The 18809-nt window shown below is 47.5% G+C and overlaps 2 protein-coding genes across 3 annotated transcripts in view; both read left to right on the top strand.

The window, feature by feature from the left end:
- The window catches only part of LOC127297340 (callose synthase 9), a 29010-nt gene extending 27451 nt beyond the window's left edge, over positions 1 to 1559 (top strand). For both annotated transcript variants that reach the window (XM_051327651.2, XM_051327650.2), the window contains 3 exons: positions 257 to 307; positions 400 to 582; positions 916 to 1559. In XM_051327651.2, the coding sequence (XP_051183611.1) occupies positions 257 to 307; positions 400 to 582; positions 916 to 1152 (471 nt within the window). In that variant the 3' untranslated portion in view covers positions 1153 to 1559. The remainder of the gene's footprint in view (positions 1 to 256; positions 308 to 399; positions 583 to 915) is intronic.
- Positions 1560 to 5749: 4190 nt separating this feature from the next.
- Positions 5750 to 8241, top strand: LOC127297338 (uncharacterized). Its single transcript, XM_051327649.2, has one exon. The coding sequence runs from the start codon at positions 5759 to 5761 to the stop codon at positions 7064 to 7066; it is 1308 nt and encodes a 435-aa protein (XP_051183609.1). The 5' UTR covers positions 5750 to 5758; the 3' UTR covers positions 7067 to 8241.
- Positions 8242 to 18809: the final 10568 nt, after the last annotated feature.

Raw genomic sequence — 18809 nt, 5'->3', positions numbered from 1 at the left:
TTTATTTAATTTCTGTTACGTACATAGCCTAAGCTTACCTATGAATCTGTTTTTCCTGTAGTTCACTGTAGTGTTGGCCTTTTGACCATTAGAAATTGTTTAGTCTATATATTGTTAGATAGATATGGGGAAGTATGTCTTCAATTGCTGTTTTCTTTTATTTAGAACGGTAGGGGAGAGCCCTACTGAATTAATTGCATGTATGTCTTGGTTTAATTTATCAAGAATTGTAAATATCATTGCCTTGGGACTGCAGGTATATTGGGTATCCTGGGCTGTGCTTGGAGGGCTTTTTGTCCTCCTCATGGTATGTGGATTCATGATGTAATGTTAACTAAGTCATCTTGGTTTTCTACTGCTTGAGTTGTTCACCTGTGTACTTTCTGTATTGATATGCAGGTATTCAGTTTAAACCCCAAGGCCATGGTTCATTTCCAACTGCTACTGCGTCTTGTCAAAAGTATTGCCCTATTAGTGGTTTTGGCAGGTTTGATTGTGGCAATTGTGTCAACACGCCTTAGTTTTACAGATGTACTTGCTTCCATTCTGGCATATGTGCCTACTGGATGGGGAATTCTTTCGGTGAGTTTCCTGTGGAAACTTTGGTGCCATGCATTTTATCTGGATAGTTGGTTACTGTACAAATTGAACTTGATAATGATATCACTAATGCTGCATAGCAAATAAAAAGGTTCATAGGATGTTAACACAGGATTTATCTTATGTCTTTCATGTTGATTTTCCTTTGCAAAATAAGAAAACAGTGTTTGTGTTTGTTTGTTCACTGTTAGTTTTCTTTTGAGTTGACAATCCTTAGTACAGTACCATTCAACTGTTTCGAACATCGTCAACTTCCATGTTTTTAAGTACAACAGTTTCTTGCTAACCACTATAACTTCGTTTTTGCTTATACAGATTGCTGTTGCATGGAAACCCATAGTGAAAAGGCTAGGTTTGTGGAAAACAGTGCGCTCTCTGGGTCGACTGTATGATGCCGGCATGGGAATGATCATCTTTGTACCCATAGCCATTTGCTCGTGGTTTCCCTTCATTTCCACCTTCCAGACGCGACTATTGTTTAACCAGGCTTTTAGCCGAGGTTTGGAGATTTCTCTCATCCTTGCTGGCCAGAATCAGAATACAGGTGCATGATGGCAGCCTTACAGAACTTTTGAATCTTCAGCCAGATCATGCTCCTCTGTGGCTCGATCGATCCTTGGTTCTCAGTTTAGCTGTAAATGTGTATATCTTGATGTTGAGAGGCAGTTATCTGCTATGGTTGTAGCCTGTAGGTGGTGGTGTACACTAAGGACTGGGTACTGATTCATTGTAAAAAGAACTCGTCCAGTGTTTATGTTAATTTAGACATTGTAGATTTTGGATCTGGTAGTGAGAAGTTTGAGATTGAGAAATTGATGAGCTAAGTTACTAAGAGAACACCATGGCCTTGGAAATGGAATGACTTCATGTAATTAGCGACTTGATGTAGATTGAATAGCAGTACTGATTTATGGATAACCAGGATAGCCTGAAATAATGCTCGTTGTGAGTTCTCTGCAGCCTCTAGAGACATTGCTGACAGCTATGTGGTGCATAAAGTTTGTGTTTGTCTTGGCCTTTTCCAGATTTTTCAGACCTGGCTGCTTCATTCAGAGCTGAAATTTAAAGTTTGCAGTGCCTGTTTTCCTAACCAGCTAATTACCTTTTTTTAAAGAATGAACACTCCCTGATTTTTTGAGAACAGGGCATCTTTTTGACCAAAGCAGCATGAAGGTATCCTTTTGCTTCATTCCTCGATATGCATCCTCAGAGGCTATGTAAACCAGCCCATTTGTCAACTGATTGTAACACAGATGTAAGTTCACTTGGGAAAATCCCTTGAAAACAAGCTTTGTTTCTCCTTATCCCCACTCCCCACAAAAAAAGCTGCCAGTCGCAGGGGTACTTGGAACACCAGGAAAATCAAAAGCACATTGCGCACAAACTGCAAATAAACCTAGACAAATAGCACCCGGTGGAATGCTGGAATGCTCTTAGAGCATCTCCACTAGGCTCCCGATGGACGTTTTTCCAATCCGGACGGCGTAATTCGGTCCAGTCGCGCCCCCGGTTCCTCGTTTTCGTCCGGATTTGGGCCTAAATTCATCTGGCGATCCCACGCCATCCCGGCCCCCCGGGGAGCTCTCGGGGACTCCGGACGAAACAAAAGCGCGCGAAAGGGCGAGGAAACTTCCCGCGCGTCTGGTGGCCCCAACTTGTCGGCGAGAGACACCGATCGTTGTCCTCATCGCATCGTCTTCCGCGCGCTGTAAAAGCCTGCCGTCGGTCAGCATTCGCCGGCCGCGTAGCTTCCACGCGGCAAGTTAATGTCGTCGCCTCGGTATCACGCGCGCCTACCTCTATTTATCGCCGAACTACCGCGTCTGCCTCGCATTCACCTCTCCTCTCTCTCGCATTCCACCAAATCTTCCCCCGAACTCGAAGAGGTAGTAATGGCGAACGACGGTGCGGCCAACAACGGCTTCGGCCGCCACTCTCTCCACCAATGGGAGGGACGACTCCTCCACGCGGCGGGCTACCCGGCGCCGCCGGACTTCCGCGCACCGGGGGGATGGAGGCTGAGCGCAGGCGGCGTGCCGATCCCGCCGCCACCAACGGTGTGGGGGCGCACTCGAAACGGCGATCAACGAGGTGCTCGCCACTCTCAGTGACGAGCAGCGCGCGGATCCGCGTTTCTACCCCGAGAACCGCGAATCGTGGATCGCGTTCTTCCGGCGCAGGTATGAACGCGAAATCCGGTCGTACGACGGCCCTCCTCCTCCTCCGGCAAGGAATAACGCCGCTGGCCGCCGCCGATGGTGGACCGCGCCTGAACGCACCCTCGAAAATGTGCTCGCGCACATCGAGGCCGGGAACTTCCCCGTCCTGGGGATGCCGCCGTCGGTGGCGCCTACCGTGTCGCGCCGACACGGTAGTTCGTGGATGCCGAGGAGGATGGTATCATCCTCCTCGTCGTCTGGCTCGCGGTCGGCGTCCAGGTCCGGCGGGTCGACGGCGCCCACCGTCAAGCAGGAGTGGGCGACCGTCAAGAAGGAAGCGGCGTCGCCACCGCCGACTAGAGGGCGCAGCAGCGGCGCCCTCGTCATCCGCGACCAGCCTTCCGCTCCGCAGAGCGGCCGGAAGAAGACAAAGAAAGAGGCCGCCGCAAGCCAGCTCGCCGAGGAGGAGGCGAAGCGCGCGGAGGACGCCGCGATGGCGGAGGCGATCGCGAGGTCGCTCAAGGACATGGAGGAGGAGAAGCGCGCGGACGACACCGCACTGGACTGGTCCAGGCGTGACTGGGAGCGCGAGGAGGCGGAGCAGCAGCGACGACTGCTGGATCTGGCCGCCGCGCGTCAACTCGCCATTCGCGCCGCCGCACCATCCGCCGCTAGGAACGCCGCGCCCAGGGAGGTGGTGAAGCTCGAGGAGAGCAGCGACGACGACATGTACCTTCCGTCGCCGCCACGCACCGGCGACGCTGGCCAGGGCACGAGCCGCTGGTACGAGGCTCCGCCGCCCCAGGACAACGCCGGCTCGAGCGACGACGACGACGGCGGCGACTACACGTCCTTCTACCGCCATTTCGGCATGTAGTAGGCTGCTATTTAGTTTTAGTTTAGTTGCCAATAGCCGAATTCAAATATATGTACGAATTCGGCCTATTTATGTACGAACTCGCCTCTATATGTTAAATGTCATTAAATTTCGCTTATATTTGAACGAACTCGCCAATTTTGTCTGAATTCGCCGAAGTCCGTTACATCCATCCTGGGCTCGCGGCCTCCCCAGGCCAAATTTTCCTCCAATCCGGACGACAATATCGCCGGATTTGGGCATGGGGAGCCCAAACGGCTGGAGATGCTCTTACAAGTTCACTGCGTCCCCCACGCCGGATGTTTGAGCTCCCCTAGCTGTGCGTCCCAAAGTATACTTGCATCAGGCCAAGCCTAATACGGTGTACGGCACCATGAGCCTATCCCCACTACACAGGGAGGTGATGCGGGGGATGGACAGAACGAAAACCCGCGTGGTGGGCCTGCCTTGTCCTTGACGTGGAGGCATGCACACCGCACGCGGGGTTTAACCTGTTGCCTACCTTTGGTCAAGTCGGGGGTGAATGAGGAAGAGGATGAGGTGACGACGCCCCTCCGCCAACATCGCCTTGTCGCAAGCAGCGACGAACCTGATGACACATCGAGGTTTAACGCGGCGTACATGTCGTCGCTGAACGACACCAGCGCATGGGAGGGCAACATTGAGAACGTGATCGCCATCTCCATCTACGACAACTGCATGCCGCTCGTCAACCTCACAAGCAACGACGACGAAGTTGGTTCCAACAGCGCGATGAAGGACGAGCCAGCCGACCCTTGCGGCAAGCCGCCCATCGACGGGGACAACAACTTCTTCTTAGTTATTTTAGTTTAAATTTAGTCAAATTTCATTCAAATCATTGTAATATATAACAAATTTGAATAAATTCTAATATTTTCCATACGCATTGAAATTTCTTAAATTTATGTTTGGAACAGACGCGCCGAAAAGCGGTAGGCCCTCAAACGCTTGATCCGGCGGTTTATTCGCGCGCTTTAGACCAGTCACAATGGGGTTTATTCCTTAGTAGTATCATGCATATATGATAGTAGTGCTTGATACTATCTTCACAATGCATAGTAACATGTAGTAGTATCATGTATGATTTCTAAAATCTTAATACAAAATATGTACAAGATTTATTTGACATTAATATTTCTAGTTCTACGGTTATGATACGGTATCTACCCATGATATCACTATCATATGTTTCATTATTAATTGGTATGACACATCAACTTTTTTTGAATGCATGTAGTGTATGATACTAGCTATGATACTCGGATTGTGAATAGTCCTAGGGCATGTTTGGTTGGTCACAATGGCGTTTCTCGCATAGGGGGAAAACGAAAATAGCCCATTTGGTTACCCATGGGCTAAAAAAATTGTGCATCACAGAAATTTTAAACCAGCCAAAAAATTGTTTCAAGAGGAAAGTTTCCGAGGCCAGACTCGTGCGAGCGCAAAGGTGGGCCCGCATACTAGCCCCTCTACTAACCTTGGCACTAATCTGCATCATTTCGATCCCTCCCGATCTACAAAATGGTGGGTTTGTTTGAAATATGTTGAACACGAAAAAGGTGAATGGTTTTTGGTTTCATGGAGTATTTGAATGGCAATTTCATGTCCTATTTGAAGTTTTTTTTGCCGAATTTAGTCAAATTCTTCGCAACCGTTCGCGCGTCTCAAAATTTATTCGACGAGTAGCTTCATCTCACTGTCGTGCACGACTTTTGTATTCATATAGTTCTCTATTTTAACATTCATATACGAGTAGATCTACGTCTTCCAAGTATATTGTACGTTGTTTGAAATATGTTGAACACGAAACCGATTTCGAAACACTCGACGAAACGACGAACCGATGACGGGAATGGAATCACAACGCGGAGCCGCATCTTTTCCATGTAAACCTTGTCACGAATATGAATGATTAGACAGTTAGAGCTGATTGTGATTGAACTAGTTTAATTAACCACAATTCTCCTCAACGTGCATACAACCAAACGGAAGTGTTCCTTGTGTCTCCACTTGATGGGATGGGCCGAAACGCAAAATTTCCATGGGCTGGAGATGGTCTAAACAGTGGAGAAAAAAACTTTGAAACAAAAGACGGCTTCCCATGGGACTTCCTTGTCCTTGGCGGCCGCCACTTCGCTCTCGGTTCGTTTTCCGCTGGTCTCTCATGTGGCTCCGCCGTGTCCTCCGCATCCTTCCCGCCGGCGGCGAAGCCTTCTCCTCGAAATCCGCGGTTCGACGCAGCAGCGACACCGCCGCCACGTCAAATGCGATCGCTACCCTCGTCGCCGCGGCCGGTGGCGGCGGTGTCGGGATCAGCAGCCTGGAGGCCGACCTCGACCGCCTCGACCCGCCCCTCTCGGACGCCGTCGTGTCGGACACCCTCCGGGCGCTCACGGAGCGCGGCGTCCCCGCGTGCCGCTTCTTCGCCTGGCTCTCCCAGCACAGAGGCGTCTCCCCGAGCGCCCGCGCCCACAACCTGCTCGTCGAGAACGCCGGCAGGCTGGCCGACTACCCGGCCATGGCCCGCGCCCTCGCGCGTGTCTCGGAGCGGCGCCTCTCCCTCACCGAGCAGGCGTTCGCGTTCCTGAGGGCGTCCTCCTCCGGGAGCAGCGTGGATGGCGCGGCGAAGGCGACCCTACAAACCTTGGACGCCACCGGCGGGCCGTGCCGCGCGTCCGGCGTGTTCTCGCTGGTCAAGGCCCTGGCATCGGCCGGCGAGTTCGACGCGGCCGTGTGGGTGATCGAGGAGACGGCGAGGAGGGCGAGCTACTACAACGTCCTCCTGGCTGCCAAGTGCAGGGCCGGAGATTTCCAGGGCGCCCGAGAGGTGTTCGACGAAATGAGGAAGGGGAAATGCGACCCAAATTCCAACTCCTGGAACTACCTCCTCGGGTGCCTGCTCAAGAACGGAAGGGCCACCGAAGCGTGCGACCTCGTCGAGGCCATGGAAAGGCCTGAACACGACGGTGTCCCGAACTCGCTGACTTACGAGATCCTCGCGTGCCACGCCTGTAAAGCGGGAAAGATGGATTCGGCGAGGCGGATTCTCGACCAGATGTTCTTGGAAAAGCTGACGCCAAGGATTACAATTCACACTGCCTTCATCAAAGGGTACTTCTGTACCGGGAGAATGGAAGATGCTTGCGAGTATGTCAGGGCTATGAGCACCAGGGACAGGTGCTCTGTCAACAGGAACTACAGCTTGCTCGCCAAGCTGTTCCGGAAGTCAGGTAGGACCGTCGAGGCTGGAAGGGTCCTGTACGAGTTGATGATGATGGGTCTCAGGCCTGACCATTCTTCTTATGTTAAGGTGGCAAAAGATTTGCATAAGATGGGCAGGGGAGACCTGGCTGCTGAATTGAAGACCTTGTATCAGGGGTTTGTTGTACAGACAGGTTTGGAGCGCTGATTTCTTTTGTTCTTCTGTCAAGGCACTTAGATGGGTCAAATTTGTTTGCCAAAGAAGACATTTCATCTGCGGTTGGTGCCCTTCACTCGTCTCTATCCCATGTGGGAGTCGATAAACTTTGCTGCAACTCAAAAGGACGTCTCCTACTCTGTACAGAGAAGAAAAAATTAATTATCTCTGAGAAAGCCAGATATTGATGAAACAAATACATAAATGTGTGAGACAGCTGGTGCAGATCCATGTCACTGTGAACTTGATCAAAACATATTTGGTCTGCTGCTTGATGATTAGTGCTGTCTCGGTGTCTCCTATGCCATCAGCTGGATGAAGATAAAGGGCATCTGTTTCTGAAATGGACGAAGGTTCAGCTGGCGAGGCAAACGATGTGGTGGATGAGTTGTGGAAACTGTTTGAAGAAAAGAGGATATAAATAGCAACCATGGGGTAGTGTTGTGGCATCAGCGCAATAGAGTGCCGGAAGGGGAGCGACCCCTGAAAGCAGCTGACATTGCACATCGCGCTTTGTGTTCTGCTCCGTAGTCTATGCAAGTGTCTAAAAGGAACAAGCAGGATGACAGGGAGATTGTGGAGAATCGGCAGCCACCAACAAAAGATGTCCTTCAATTCAGTGTGGACAGGGACTGTGGGACAGACCCACGGGGGACGAGTGTGGTTGCCAGTGATTACCAGGGCATGGTTGTTGCTGCTTGGGCTGGACGACAAGAGCACATAGGGAGTGCTTTCACAGCTAAATTGCCAGCAGTGGAGGAGGCGATCAGTCTGGCCACGGCACTAGCCACTAGGTGCCATTTGAACTGAAGTGGAAACTGATACTCAGCTGCTCATGTTAGCTTTGAATCGCCATTTCCAGGGAGGCTTCAATCATCGATGAGCTAATGATTGATTCAATGTAAGACGTGGTTCTAATCATGTGAGGTCAAATTCTGCAGAAGGAAAGCTAACAATGTGGTGTGCGAGCTTACCCAGATCGGCTATCGATGTGTACTGGCATCTATTGCTGAAACTATGTCCAGGCGATATGCTCATGCTTATTTTGTAATAAAGCTTTTGATTTACTGTAAAAAAACATCTTGGTCTGCTGCTCAAGCATTTGTCTGTATCTTTGGCAAACAAAACTATCATCTCCTTTCTTGCTTATAAAAATCATCGTTCCTCTGGCCATGAATTTATTTTGAATGTAGGAGCACTGATTCCAGTTTCATATACGAGTATCATGAAACTGATATGACAGTTTTTGTTCTTCCAAAACTCTAAAGCCATCCAGACATCTACCCTGGCCATGGATGGCCAATGTGTTTATGGAGCTATGTTCATGCACATTAATCCTAGGTGGGTGCTTTCTACTATTTACATCAGCAGCTTGTAAAATTATCTTTTTTCGATAATAGTCACTTAATTAAAGGGAGCAGCGTTTTGACTATGGGGTACATATGCTCCCTTTATTTAAAATGTACTTCAAACATATTTTGAAATGTCCAGAATTTTTTTTAAAATATGCCACGGGGACATCTTCGCAACCTATGTGCGCACCAAGTTGTTTCACAAAAAACGGCATTTTGTGTGGGCTGCGTAAAAACATAAAATTCAGTGCTAAAATAAGGGTTCACGCGAGCCACCTTTCGGTTTTTTTACATAGAGCACATAAATTGTTGGGTTTTCACGGAACTTTACGTGCGCACATAGAATGTGGATATGAATGCGCAAAATATATTTTCAGATTTTTTTTGACATTTTAAAATATGTTTTTCTTTGGATAAAGGGAGCATATACACTCGTAATGAAAAATGAATTTCCGCAACAAAACAATTTCTAAACATAACTATGTTGTCTCCCTTCAACCTCTCTCCATGGATACACTGTTGGGAAAGCTAATGTACATATTATTTTTTTTGAAAAATTCAAGGGATGGGGGGAAGAAGCTGAGAAGTGATCTCGCCATATCATGGCATCCTCTTTGTGCATAGGGTTTTTAAATGTATGCAACCAGAGAGATAGGTCTGAAATTACATGAGGATATAGGCGTAACGAACATCTCGGAAGATGAGTACATTCCTGGCATCCCAAATGTTCCATAGGATAGTTAGCAGGACCGAGGGCCAAAGACAAAGTGCAGTTACATAATGGTTTATTTGTGCAGTTAGCCTAAACCTTGTGATATCGTCAAGTGGGCCAAGTTCATATCGTTGAATGACAGTTTGTTTGGTTCCTAATAGAAAAAAATATCAGTTTGCTTGTGTACAGTGTTTGATTGCCAACTAAGCTGCAATATATGTACGAACTAGGAATTTTTCCGTGGTTGGTAATCTACCGTCATGTGTTATAGTTACCACTTCTCCCAAGCGGTGACATTACCCATCATCACTTGGAACAAAGAGGCAGTATAACAACAAAACAAACTAGCAAGCAGGACTATTATATCGTTGTTCGGTCCTAGCTACTTCGAAATAACAGTTTAGCACAACTAGTTTATCCCTAGCTAATACTGAATGGTAGTTCAACACACAAGTAGTCGACTTATACACACAAACAAGACACAAACAGGAGCAGTTCATAGCACACATCACGGCATGGAAATGCTTCTTCTTCAAATCTTGGAGTTGCCTCTACAGCTCACATAGTGTTCGCCCACTCCTGCCTCTTGTTCTTCCAGGCGGCGTTATCATTGGCAGCAACACTATGGCCAGCATCAATCCCGTCAGGCAGGACTTTATGCTCAAGACCCTATCCTAAGATCCTATTATGCAGAATACAACATGCAAGAACTAGCTTAATCTAGATGGGGAAAGTGTGGAAAGGCTTCTCATCAGGTATCTTAAATATGTTCTTCATAGTTGTGAATACCCTCTCGACCGTGACTCTGAGGCTAGAGTGTCTAAGATTGAAGTGTTCCTTGACATTTTTGGGGTAGAACCTTGTAGAGAACTCATTAAGGTGGTACCTTGTGGACCTGAAGGGTGGGAGAAACCCAAGGTGGCAAGCATAGCTGGTATCAGCAATGTAGAACTTACCCTCAGGGACTTTCAGGCCATCAGGTCTCTCCAAGCTGTCAGTCGGAATTGCTGCATCATGGGCTGATCGTTTCCACCTAGCAAGCACATATGTGAACTTCATATTGAAGTCAACAATGGCAAGCACATTTTGGTTGGTGTAGTGTGTTCTCCCTTGCAAGCAAGAGACTGCCTTTTAGGAACTTTTGCCGTGATTTGAGTATCGTCAATGGTCCCAATACAATCCTAACATGAACATGAACAAATTAATGGTTAGGCGCTTGTGTTGTACAATGTGTAAAGCACAAGTTTCACCTTGGAATATGATGTACAAATGTGTAAATGAGTTCATTATCGCTGTTGGGATCTCCATCTGGTAGACTGCACACAAAGTCCCCAGCTGACTAGATGCCTAGTTGCTAAATTATTCAAGAATTTTCTCTGGCATATAAGACTTGGACATGTTGGAACAAAGAATTTGCAGAAGCTTGTGAGAGGAGATCATATCAATGGAATTGAGGATGTCGAGTTTCATAAATATCATACTTGCAGAACATGTCAAGCAGAAGACGTTGTGAAGACAAAGCACTCGATCAAGAACATCATGTCTACCACCATATCTCTTCAACTCCTACACATGGATCTTTCTGGTCCTGACTCGTCAAGATCATTTGTTAGATCCTAGAGTAGTTTGAGGAAGAAGAGAACCAGTCGTGTAAGTGCTGGAGTGAATCCAGGAAGTGCTAGTGCGTCAGTTAGTGGAGTCGTGGTGGTAGTAGAAGGCGTGAGTTTAGTTTAGGCTGAGAGCTTATGTATTCTCGTTTGCTATATAAGAGAAATAGAGGAGAAAATTACAAAAACCCACCACAATGGCGGCTAGGGTTTCAAAAAACCACCACCTTTCATATTTTTGACAGAAAACCACCTGTTTGGTGTAACAGCGTGACAAATACCCACCACTTTATGAAATAATGACGGACCAACGCGTTAAGCACCAAATTAACAGGTGGGGCCCTTTGTCAGGCTGACGTGGCAAGTGTCCGAGCCACCGGCCGTTAACGGCAGGTCGGTTACCCTAACTGAGCCCAGTTGGACCTGTCAACCTGTGACTCTCTCCCCTGCTCCTCCCTCTGTCGCGAATGGAGGCGGCGCCCCCTCCCGGAGATGGCGCTCGTGCCGGCGGCGACGGCGGCGGCACCAAAGGCGGAGGTGTGGGATCTACGCGTGGTGCATCTGACGAGGCTGCTGGTTCAGGCTCGGTCGGCGACCACTGCAGCGGGAGCTCGAACCCGCCCGCCACCACCATTCCCCCCAAATCCGTCGCCCCCGTGTGGAAGGATCTCCTGGAGCAGAGCGTTGGCGGCCATGGGTAAGTATTTTTCCCTTCTCTGTAGTAGATGAAGTCATGCTGAGATCTCTGTGTGTATGCTAGGTACATAGAAATCATTAGAAGTAGAAATTAATAGCCATTGTGTGTAATCTCTGTAGCATTAGCAATATGGGAGAACCAATAGAGGATTCAGAAATGATGTACATATTGAATCAAGAGAGCAAGCAGATTTGGGAATAGGATGAAGCCGATGACTGTGAAGAAGGAGATGTTGAAGAAGAAGCTGAGTATGATATGGACGATGGACCAGAGGCTACAGAAGCTATTAGGAAGGAAGATGCTGATCTCAGCCAGAAGATTATTGACATGAAGAGCAAGAAATCAGATCCTCATTATCACTATGAAGGAGATACAGAGGAGGAAGACATATTTTATGACTCCGATGGTAGTGACAGTGACTGTAATGTTCAACCACAACCAAAAATAGAAGCAGAAGAATTTGTAGTGAGAGAGAAGAAGAGAAAGAAACCATGCAAGCCCGGGCCGACCAACAGATCTCATTGTACTGAGGAGAGCTCAACTCCAGCTGACTTTGTTTCTTCTTCGGATAGTGGAACAAATGCAGATTTGGGGTTCGATGATGATGATGGAGCAGCGGCTGCGGACGGGCGACTGCGACAGCTCTTGGAGAAGGGGAGAAAAATAACAGAACGACCCAACGCATGGGCCGGCCGGGTTCGTTTTTAGCTCTCGCCTTTAATGGTCGTTATCTCCGACACTTGCCACATCAGCCTTACAATGGGCCCTACCTGTCAATTTGGTGCTTAACCCGCTAAACCGTTCTCATTTCACGAAGCGGTGGGTATTTGTCACGCTGTTACACCAAACCGGTGGTTTTCTGTCAAAAATATGAAAGGTGGTGGTTTTCTGAAACCCTAGCCGCAATTGTGGTGGGTTTTTGTAATTATCTCGTAATAGAGAGAAGAGAAAGGTAGGCCGTGTTAGCTGAGCAAAACAATGTAGCATTTGTGATGCCAAGGGTGTGTGCGTTCTTGTGTGAGTTAGACAAGAGATAGTGATCATTCCAAGGATCGTAAGAAGGAAAAAAACACCAGTAGCTACTCGAGATACAAGTCCCACACCAATCTCATTGAATGGACTTTTCGATCTGAATCATATACCAACTTCGACTCCAACTCCTCAAGTAATGATGAGGAAAATGGTGTTGATGGGATCGATATTTCTACATATCTCCTTTCATGCTCCATGTTCAAAGTGTCCAAAAAGTAAAGCCATATTCCATCATGCTTCATGGCCAAAAGTCTCAAGGTAAAAGCTTTTGCACACTATGATGGCAGTGAATATGATTTTCTTTGTAAGGAACTAGAAGATGTCTTGATCTCATATGATAGATTCACCACTGTTTGTGAGAAGCAAGAAGATTTGTTTGTTAATTAGATAAGGACACGCGAAAGTCTAACTCATAAGGTTGAAAGCAAAAGTTAAAATATCTCGATTTCTTGGCGAAACATTGCACTCTTGAATGAACATGAGGAGGTAGGTCTTGATTATCTCAAGAGGAAGCAAAAATCACGAGTCACTCAAGTGTGACTGTGAGGATCTTGAGAATAAGCACACTTCTCTTAGTACCGACAATCTCAAGCTCCACAATATAACTCTAAAATTGTCTCCCCCATTATGTTTACCTTTTGTTACTTTTGCTCAAACAACGAAAGAAACTATTTTACTTTCTCAAATACTTCCCATATACCTATGGATGATGGTAACCCCTCTCCTAGCATTTTTGCTCGAAGAGGAAAATGCAAGGTTAAGAACATCTCCACTCGCCCTCCCAAAGGCCCCCAATAGCCGATTGGGGGGCACCGACGCGAAAACGGACGCCCATCCACGGTCCCCAAATTTTTTTTCCACCGGCATTGACATAGGCATCCCCAATGGGCCTGCCAAAGATAGTACCCGGGGTTTACTGAAGGCCCACGACTCGATGAATATGAAGTTCGGAAGCCCAAGTTAGTATTAAGGAAAGCTAGAGTTGTATTAGGAAATACATACTTGTAATTTTACGAGATGAGGAAGAAACCTTCCCGGACTCTGTAAACTTGTGTATTACGAATCCCTCGGCTCCGCCTCCTATATAAGGGGAAGTCGGGGGACAAAGAAAGCATCGATTCATTGTTTCACGCAACCCTAGTTTTCATATCGTCGAGTACTTTTCGGCTGAAACCTTCGAGATCTACTTGCCCTCTACTTCCGACTAAAACCCTAGTCTACAATCTGTAGGCATTGATAAGTTAATCCCTTGTCAATTGGCGCCGTCTATGGGAATTAGAGGTGTCAAGGATCTGATCTCGATGGCACGTTCAAGATCGTCGACTTCATCAACTGCAAGCAACGCGATGGACAGAGGTAAACAGATCGAAACTGGTCTAGTTGATTTTGTTCCTCACCCGCCCTCCCGTTTGGATGCATATGCGTATCTGGAGGAGCCCATGGAGATGACGTTCGGAAAGTTCCACTTCCGCGTTGAGAAAGAAGGAGCGTATCGTATCGAAATTCCGATCTCGTCGGGATTATCAGCGATCGATCCTGATTTTTCGAGTTCAGCATCGTCAATCGAGTCAGGCGACGAGGAGACTTCATCGCCACGCTTCATCAGCACCAGGGCAAGTGAAAAACTTGCCAAGATCTTCAGCGACATGTCTTTCGAGTCATCTGCGGACTCCGATATAAGCAATGACTCGAGCAACATCGACAGCTTCAACTTCATCGAAAGATCCACTACTATTGGAAAGGTCTTCACCAATCTCTATGATGGTGTCACCAAACCCAGCAAGGTTCAGAATCCAAAATATCATCAGATTTATGCCATTGGAGAACCAAGTCGCGATCAGGAGGAGACATCAGAGGCTTTCGACGATGTGGGAAATCCATACGTCGATCCCGCATACCTTAGGAGAGGTTTAGGCACTAAATATGTCGGGTCTACACCACGTTTAAGGGTTCAACTTCCACAAGCAGCGTGGGACAGAGCCGCAAGAGCTATGGATGGTACAGAACCAATGACTACAACTGCTACGTCGGAAGAATTGCAAGCGTACCAATATAGACTCGCCCGCGTTGGAAGAGAATTGGAAAAACAGACAGCTGCTTTGAATAGAAGAAGGGAGACAGCTTCCGCGTCAAGTAGGCGAAGGGCGGAGTTAAGCCGACATTCAGGAACTTCGGGAGATAGTCACAAAGAAGCTCGAAACAGAGCAAGATCTCAGCTGCAAAACATACCTGAGGCTGACAGAGAAAATTTGGTTCAAAACCTCGACATGTCCTTTATGTCGATAGACACGAGGGGGAATATTATCCCTAAGACACCGGAAGCTGGGTATATGGCGACGCGAGCCTTCATCCTCGCATCCAAGCCACCTCCCGGAGATCCAAGAGAAGCATTGTACAATATGGCCATGGCAGGAGTCAGAGCCATGGGAACGGCGTTTGTAAATTTGCCTCCCGAAGGATCAAGGCAAAATAGTCCACGACACACTGCAGCAGCACCAGGTCCCGAGAGAACAAGTGGAGCAAGAGACACAGCAACACAGGCACGGGTGGACAGAGCACGACAAAATAGAAGGGAACATCGGCATTCCCCAGAGATAGATGACAAAGATATGCGTGGGCTACCGTGCTTTACAAGGAGGGTCCGGAAAACTCGAGTTCCTTCAGGGTTTAAGTTACCTGATAATTTCAAAAAATTTGATGGCCTGCAAGATCCCAAGGATTGGCTAGTCGATTACCTCGAGACGGTGAAGCTGATTGGAGGAACCAGAGCAACAGCCATGCAGAGCATTCAAGTACATCTGAGCGGAGCTGCGCGATCTTGGATAAAGAAGCTTCCGCCAGGTTCCATCGACAGCTGGGACAGTTTTGAGGACGTGTTCGTCAAGAATTTCCGATCTACCTGCAAAAAACCCGCATCACTAGAAGAATTAAGATCGTGTCGACAAAAGCATGATGAATCAATGAGAAAGTACATCCAAAGGTGGAACATCATTAAAAACTCGGCAGAGAATATATCTGACGAGAGAGCGATAGATGCGTTCATGGCAAGAATTCGACGAGGAGATTTTGTCGAAGACTTGGGGAGAACCAACCCAAGGACAGTATCAGCACTGATGGAGATAGCTAACAGGTGGGCAGATGGAGAAGACGCTGTTCACAATAAGCGACACAGGTCACCAGAGGAGGACCGCGGTCGAAATTTTCAAAATAGACGACGATTTCCTCGGCAATTCTCGAGTTATGATGCTCCTGGCCAAATTTCGGCTAGGTTTCGGGGAAGCACTGGAGGAAACAATAGAGATGAATATCAAAGAAGTAACGAGCAGCGAGGCAACAATAGAGATGACTCTCGGAATAACAGGCAAAATAGTGGACCACGGTTTCAGAGACATTTTGTATCTCCCGAGGATATGATGAACGGGCTGTGTCAGATGCACTTCTATCTCGACAATAATGGGAAGAGGCAGTCAGGACATCTACAGAAGGACTGTCGAAATTTTCAAGCAATGTTGAGGTTTGTAGGACAAGCCAATGTTCAAGCAACAAATAGAAATCCCCAGGAGCCCAGGAGTGAGATCCACCTGCCACCTCCTCCCGCAATTACGGACGAAAATTGGCACCAGCTCAGAATAGTGGCAGCACCACACCCGCCTCCATACATCGACCCCAATTCCAACGGCGCGGTCTCGATGTTTCAGAAAGCTAGGCCGTCTAACAGGGCACAGAAAGTAATCTCGCGACAAGTATTCATGGCAGAGAAGATGCCTCCACCAACGATTGAGTACTTAAATTGGTCGGGACAGGACATTGGCTTCACAATAGCGGATCATCCGCAGCAAGTTCCTCGACCAGGGCAGTCAGCACTTATCTTACCAGCAGTGATCGCAGGATTCGACGTATCTCGAGTATTCATAGATGGAGGCAGCAGTCTAAACCTTATGTACACAGATACACTAAGGAAGATGAACATATCCCTAGCAAATCTGAAACCAACTGACACACGTTTTCATGGTATCACACCAGAGAAGCCAAGTTATCCGTTGGGGAAGATCAATCTCGACGTTCAGTTTGGGACCCGAGAAAATTACAGGATAGAAAGGCTGGAGTTTGAAGTCGTGGATTTCTCGTCGCAATATCACGCCTTGTTGGGGCGACCAGCATATGCCAGGTTTATGGCGGTACCACACTACACGTACCTGTTGTGGAGGCTACCTGGACCTAAGGGACCAATTACAGTCAAAGGAAGTTTCGCGTTAGCTGATAAATGCGACAAGGATTTTCATCGACTGTCAGAAACTTTCGGGATGCAAGCAGAATATATGGCGTCAAGGCTCACAACTGATTATGATGTGTTGCTAGATGTAGGAAGGCCTCTCAGGGAGCCAACCTTCAACACTACGAAAGATTCCAAGGAGGTGCAGATTCACCCGACAGATCCAAAGAAAACGACGTCCATCACGATAGACATGGACCTCGCATAGGAAAGCGTGCTCGTCGAGTTCCTTCGTGAGCACTGGAAAATCTTCGCATGGTGTCCGGCTGACATGCTAGGAGTACCCAGGGAACTTGCCGAGCACCACCTAAATTTGGATCCAATAGCGAGACCAATTAAACAACCTTTGCGGCATTTCTCGGAACCAAACCGCAAAGCCATGCTGTTAGAGATTGATCGACTCAGAGAAGTTAGTTTTATTAAAGAACTGCATACAGAGGCCACTTGGGTAGCTAACCCAGTGCTGGTCCTGAAGAAAAACACGAAAGTCCTTCGCATGTGTGTCGACTTTACGTGTCTCAATAAACACTGTCCAAAGGATCACTTTCCCCTCCCAAGGATCGATCAAATCATCGACTCTACGGCAGGATGTGAACGTCTTTCCTTCCTGGACGCATATTCTGGGTATAACCAGATCAGATTAAAAGAAGATGATGAAGTCAAGACAGCGTTCATAACACCTTATGGCGTGTTTTGCTACAGAACAATGCCTTTTGGTCTGAAAAACGCGGGAGCAACATATCAGCGGATGATGCAGAAGTGCTTGGCAACACAGATCGGAAAAAACGTACAAGTATACATTGACGATATCGTCATAACATCAAAAAAGGGGACAACGTTGATCGAGGACTTAAAGGAAACTTTTGACAACCTGGACAAGTTCTGTCTCAAGCTGAACCCGACGAAGTGTTCTTTCGGCGTCCCTGCAGGAGAACTTCTTGGGTTCCTAGTCTCAGCAAGAGGAATCGAGGCCAATCCAAAAAAAAATTCAAGCTATTGTAACAATGAGAAGCCAACAAAGTTAAAAGAAATACATCAGTTAACTGGGCGAGTCGCAGCTTTAAGCAGATTTGTCGCCAGGCTGGGAGAAAAGGCGTTGCCATTCTACGCTCTGATCAAGCAAGGAGAGAAGTTTCAATGGAACGAAGAGGTAGACAGAGCTTTCGAGGATCTCAAACGCACAATCTCGACACCACCAATCCTGGTGGCGCCTAAGGAGAAGGAACCCCTATTGCTATACATTGTAGCTACGCCTCAGGTGGTCAGCACAGCACTTGTAGTCGAAAGGGAGGAAGAAGGAAAACTCCATGGAGTACAGAGGCCAGTATACTTCATCAGCGAAGTATTGTCACCTTCAAAACAGCGGTACCCGCAGTACCATAAGTTAGCATATGGAGTGTTTACAACCGCAAGAAAATTGCGGCACTATTTTTCGGTGCATCCGATAATAGTGGTCAACGAGGCGCCTTTATCCAACATACTAAACAATCCAGAAGCTACGGGTCGTGTCTCCCTGTGGGGAATAGAGCTTTCCCCTCGGGACATCACATATGAAAAAAGAAAAGCAATAAAGTCGCAAATTCTACAGACTTCATCGCAGAGTGGATGGAGCTACAAAATACGGGACCCCCGGATTTATCGAGAACCTGGACTATGAACTTCGACGGGTCCAAGAGATTGGAGGGAGCTGGAGCTGGCGTGATACTAATATCACCTGAAGGCGACAAATTAAAGTACATCTTACGGATGACGTTTCCAAACGCATCTAATAATGAGGCAGAATATGAAGCTCTCATACACGGGATGAAGATGGCGAAGGCTTGTGGCGCTACTCGATTAAAAATCTTTGGCGACTCACAGTTGGTGGCTCAGCAAGTCATGAATCAGTGCGATGCAGTCAATGATAGTATGATAGCATACAAGGAAGTCTATAATGAGCTAGAGAAGTTGTTTGATGGATGCGAGGTAAATCATATCAGCAGGTTGAGCAATGATGAAGCCAATGTTCTTGCAAATATCGGGTCGCAATGTCTCGCGATTCCACCAGGCGTGTTTTGGGAG

Source organism: Lolium perenne, chromosome 4 (assembly GCF_019359855.2).
Source record: "Lolium perenne isolate Kyuss_39 chromosome 4, Kyuss_2.0, whole genome shotgun sequence".
Lineage (NCBI taxonomy): Eukaryota > Viridiplantae > Streptophyta > Magnoliopsida > Poales > Poaceae > Lolium > Lolium perenne.
Note: the sequence above shows the minus strand (reverse complement) of the source record. Positions and strands in the feature narration are given on the sequence as shown.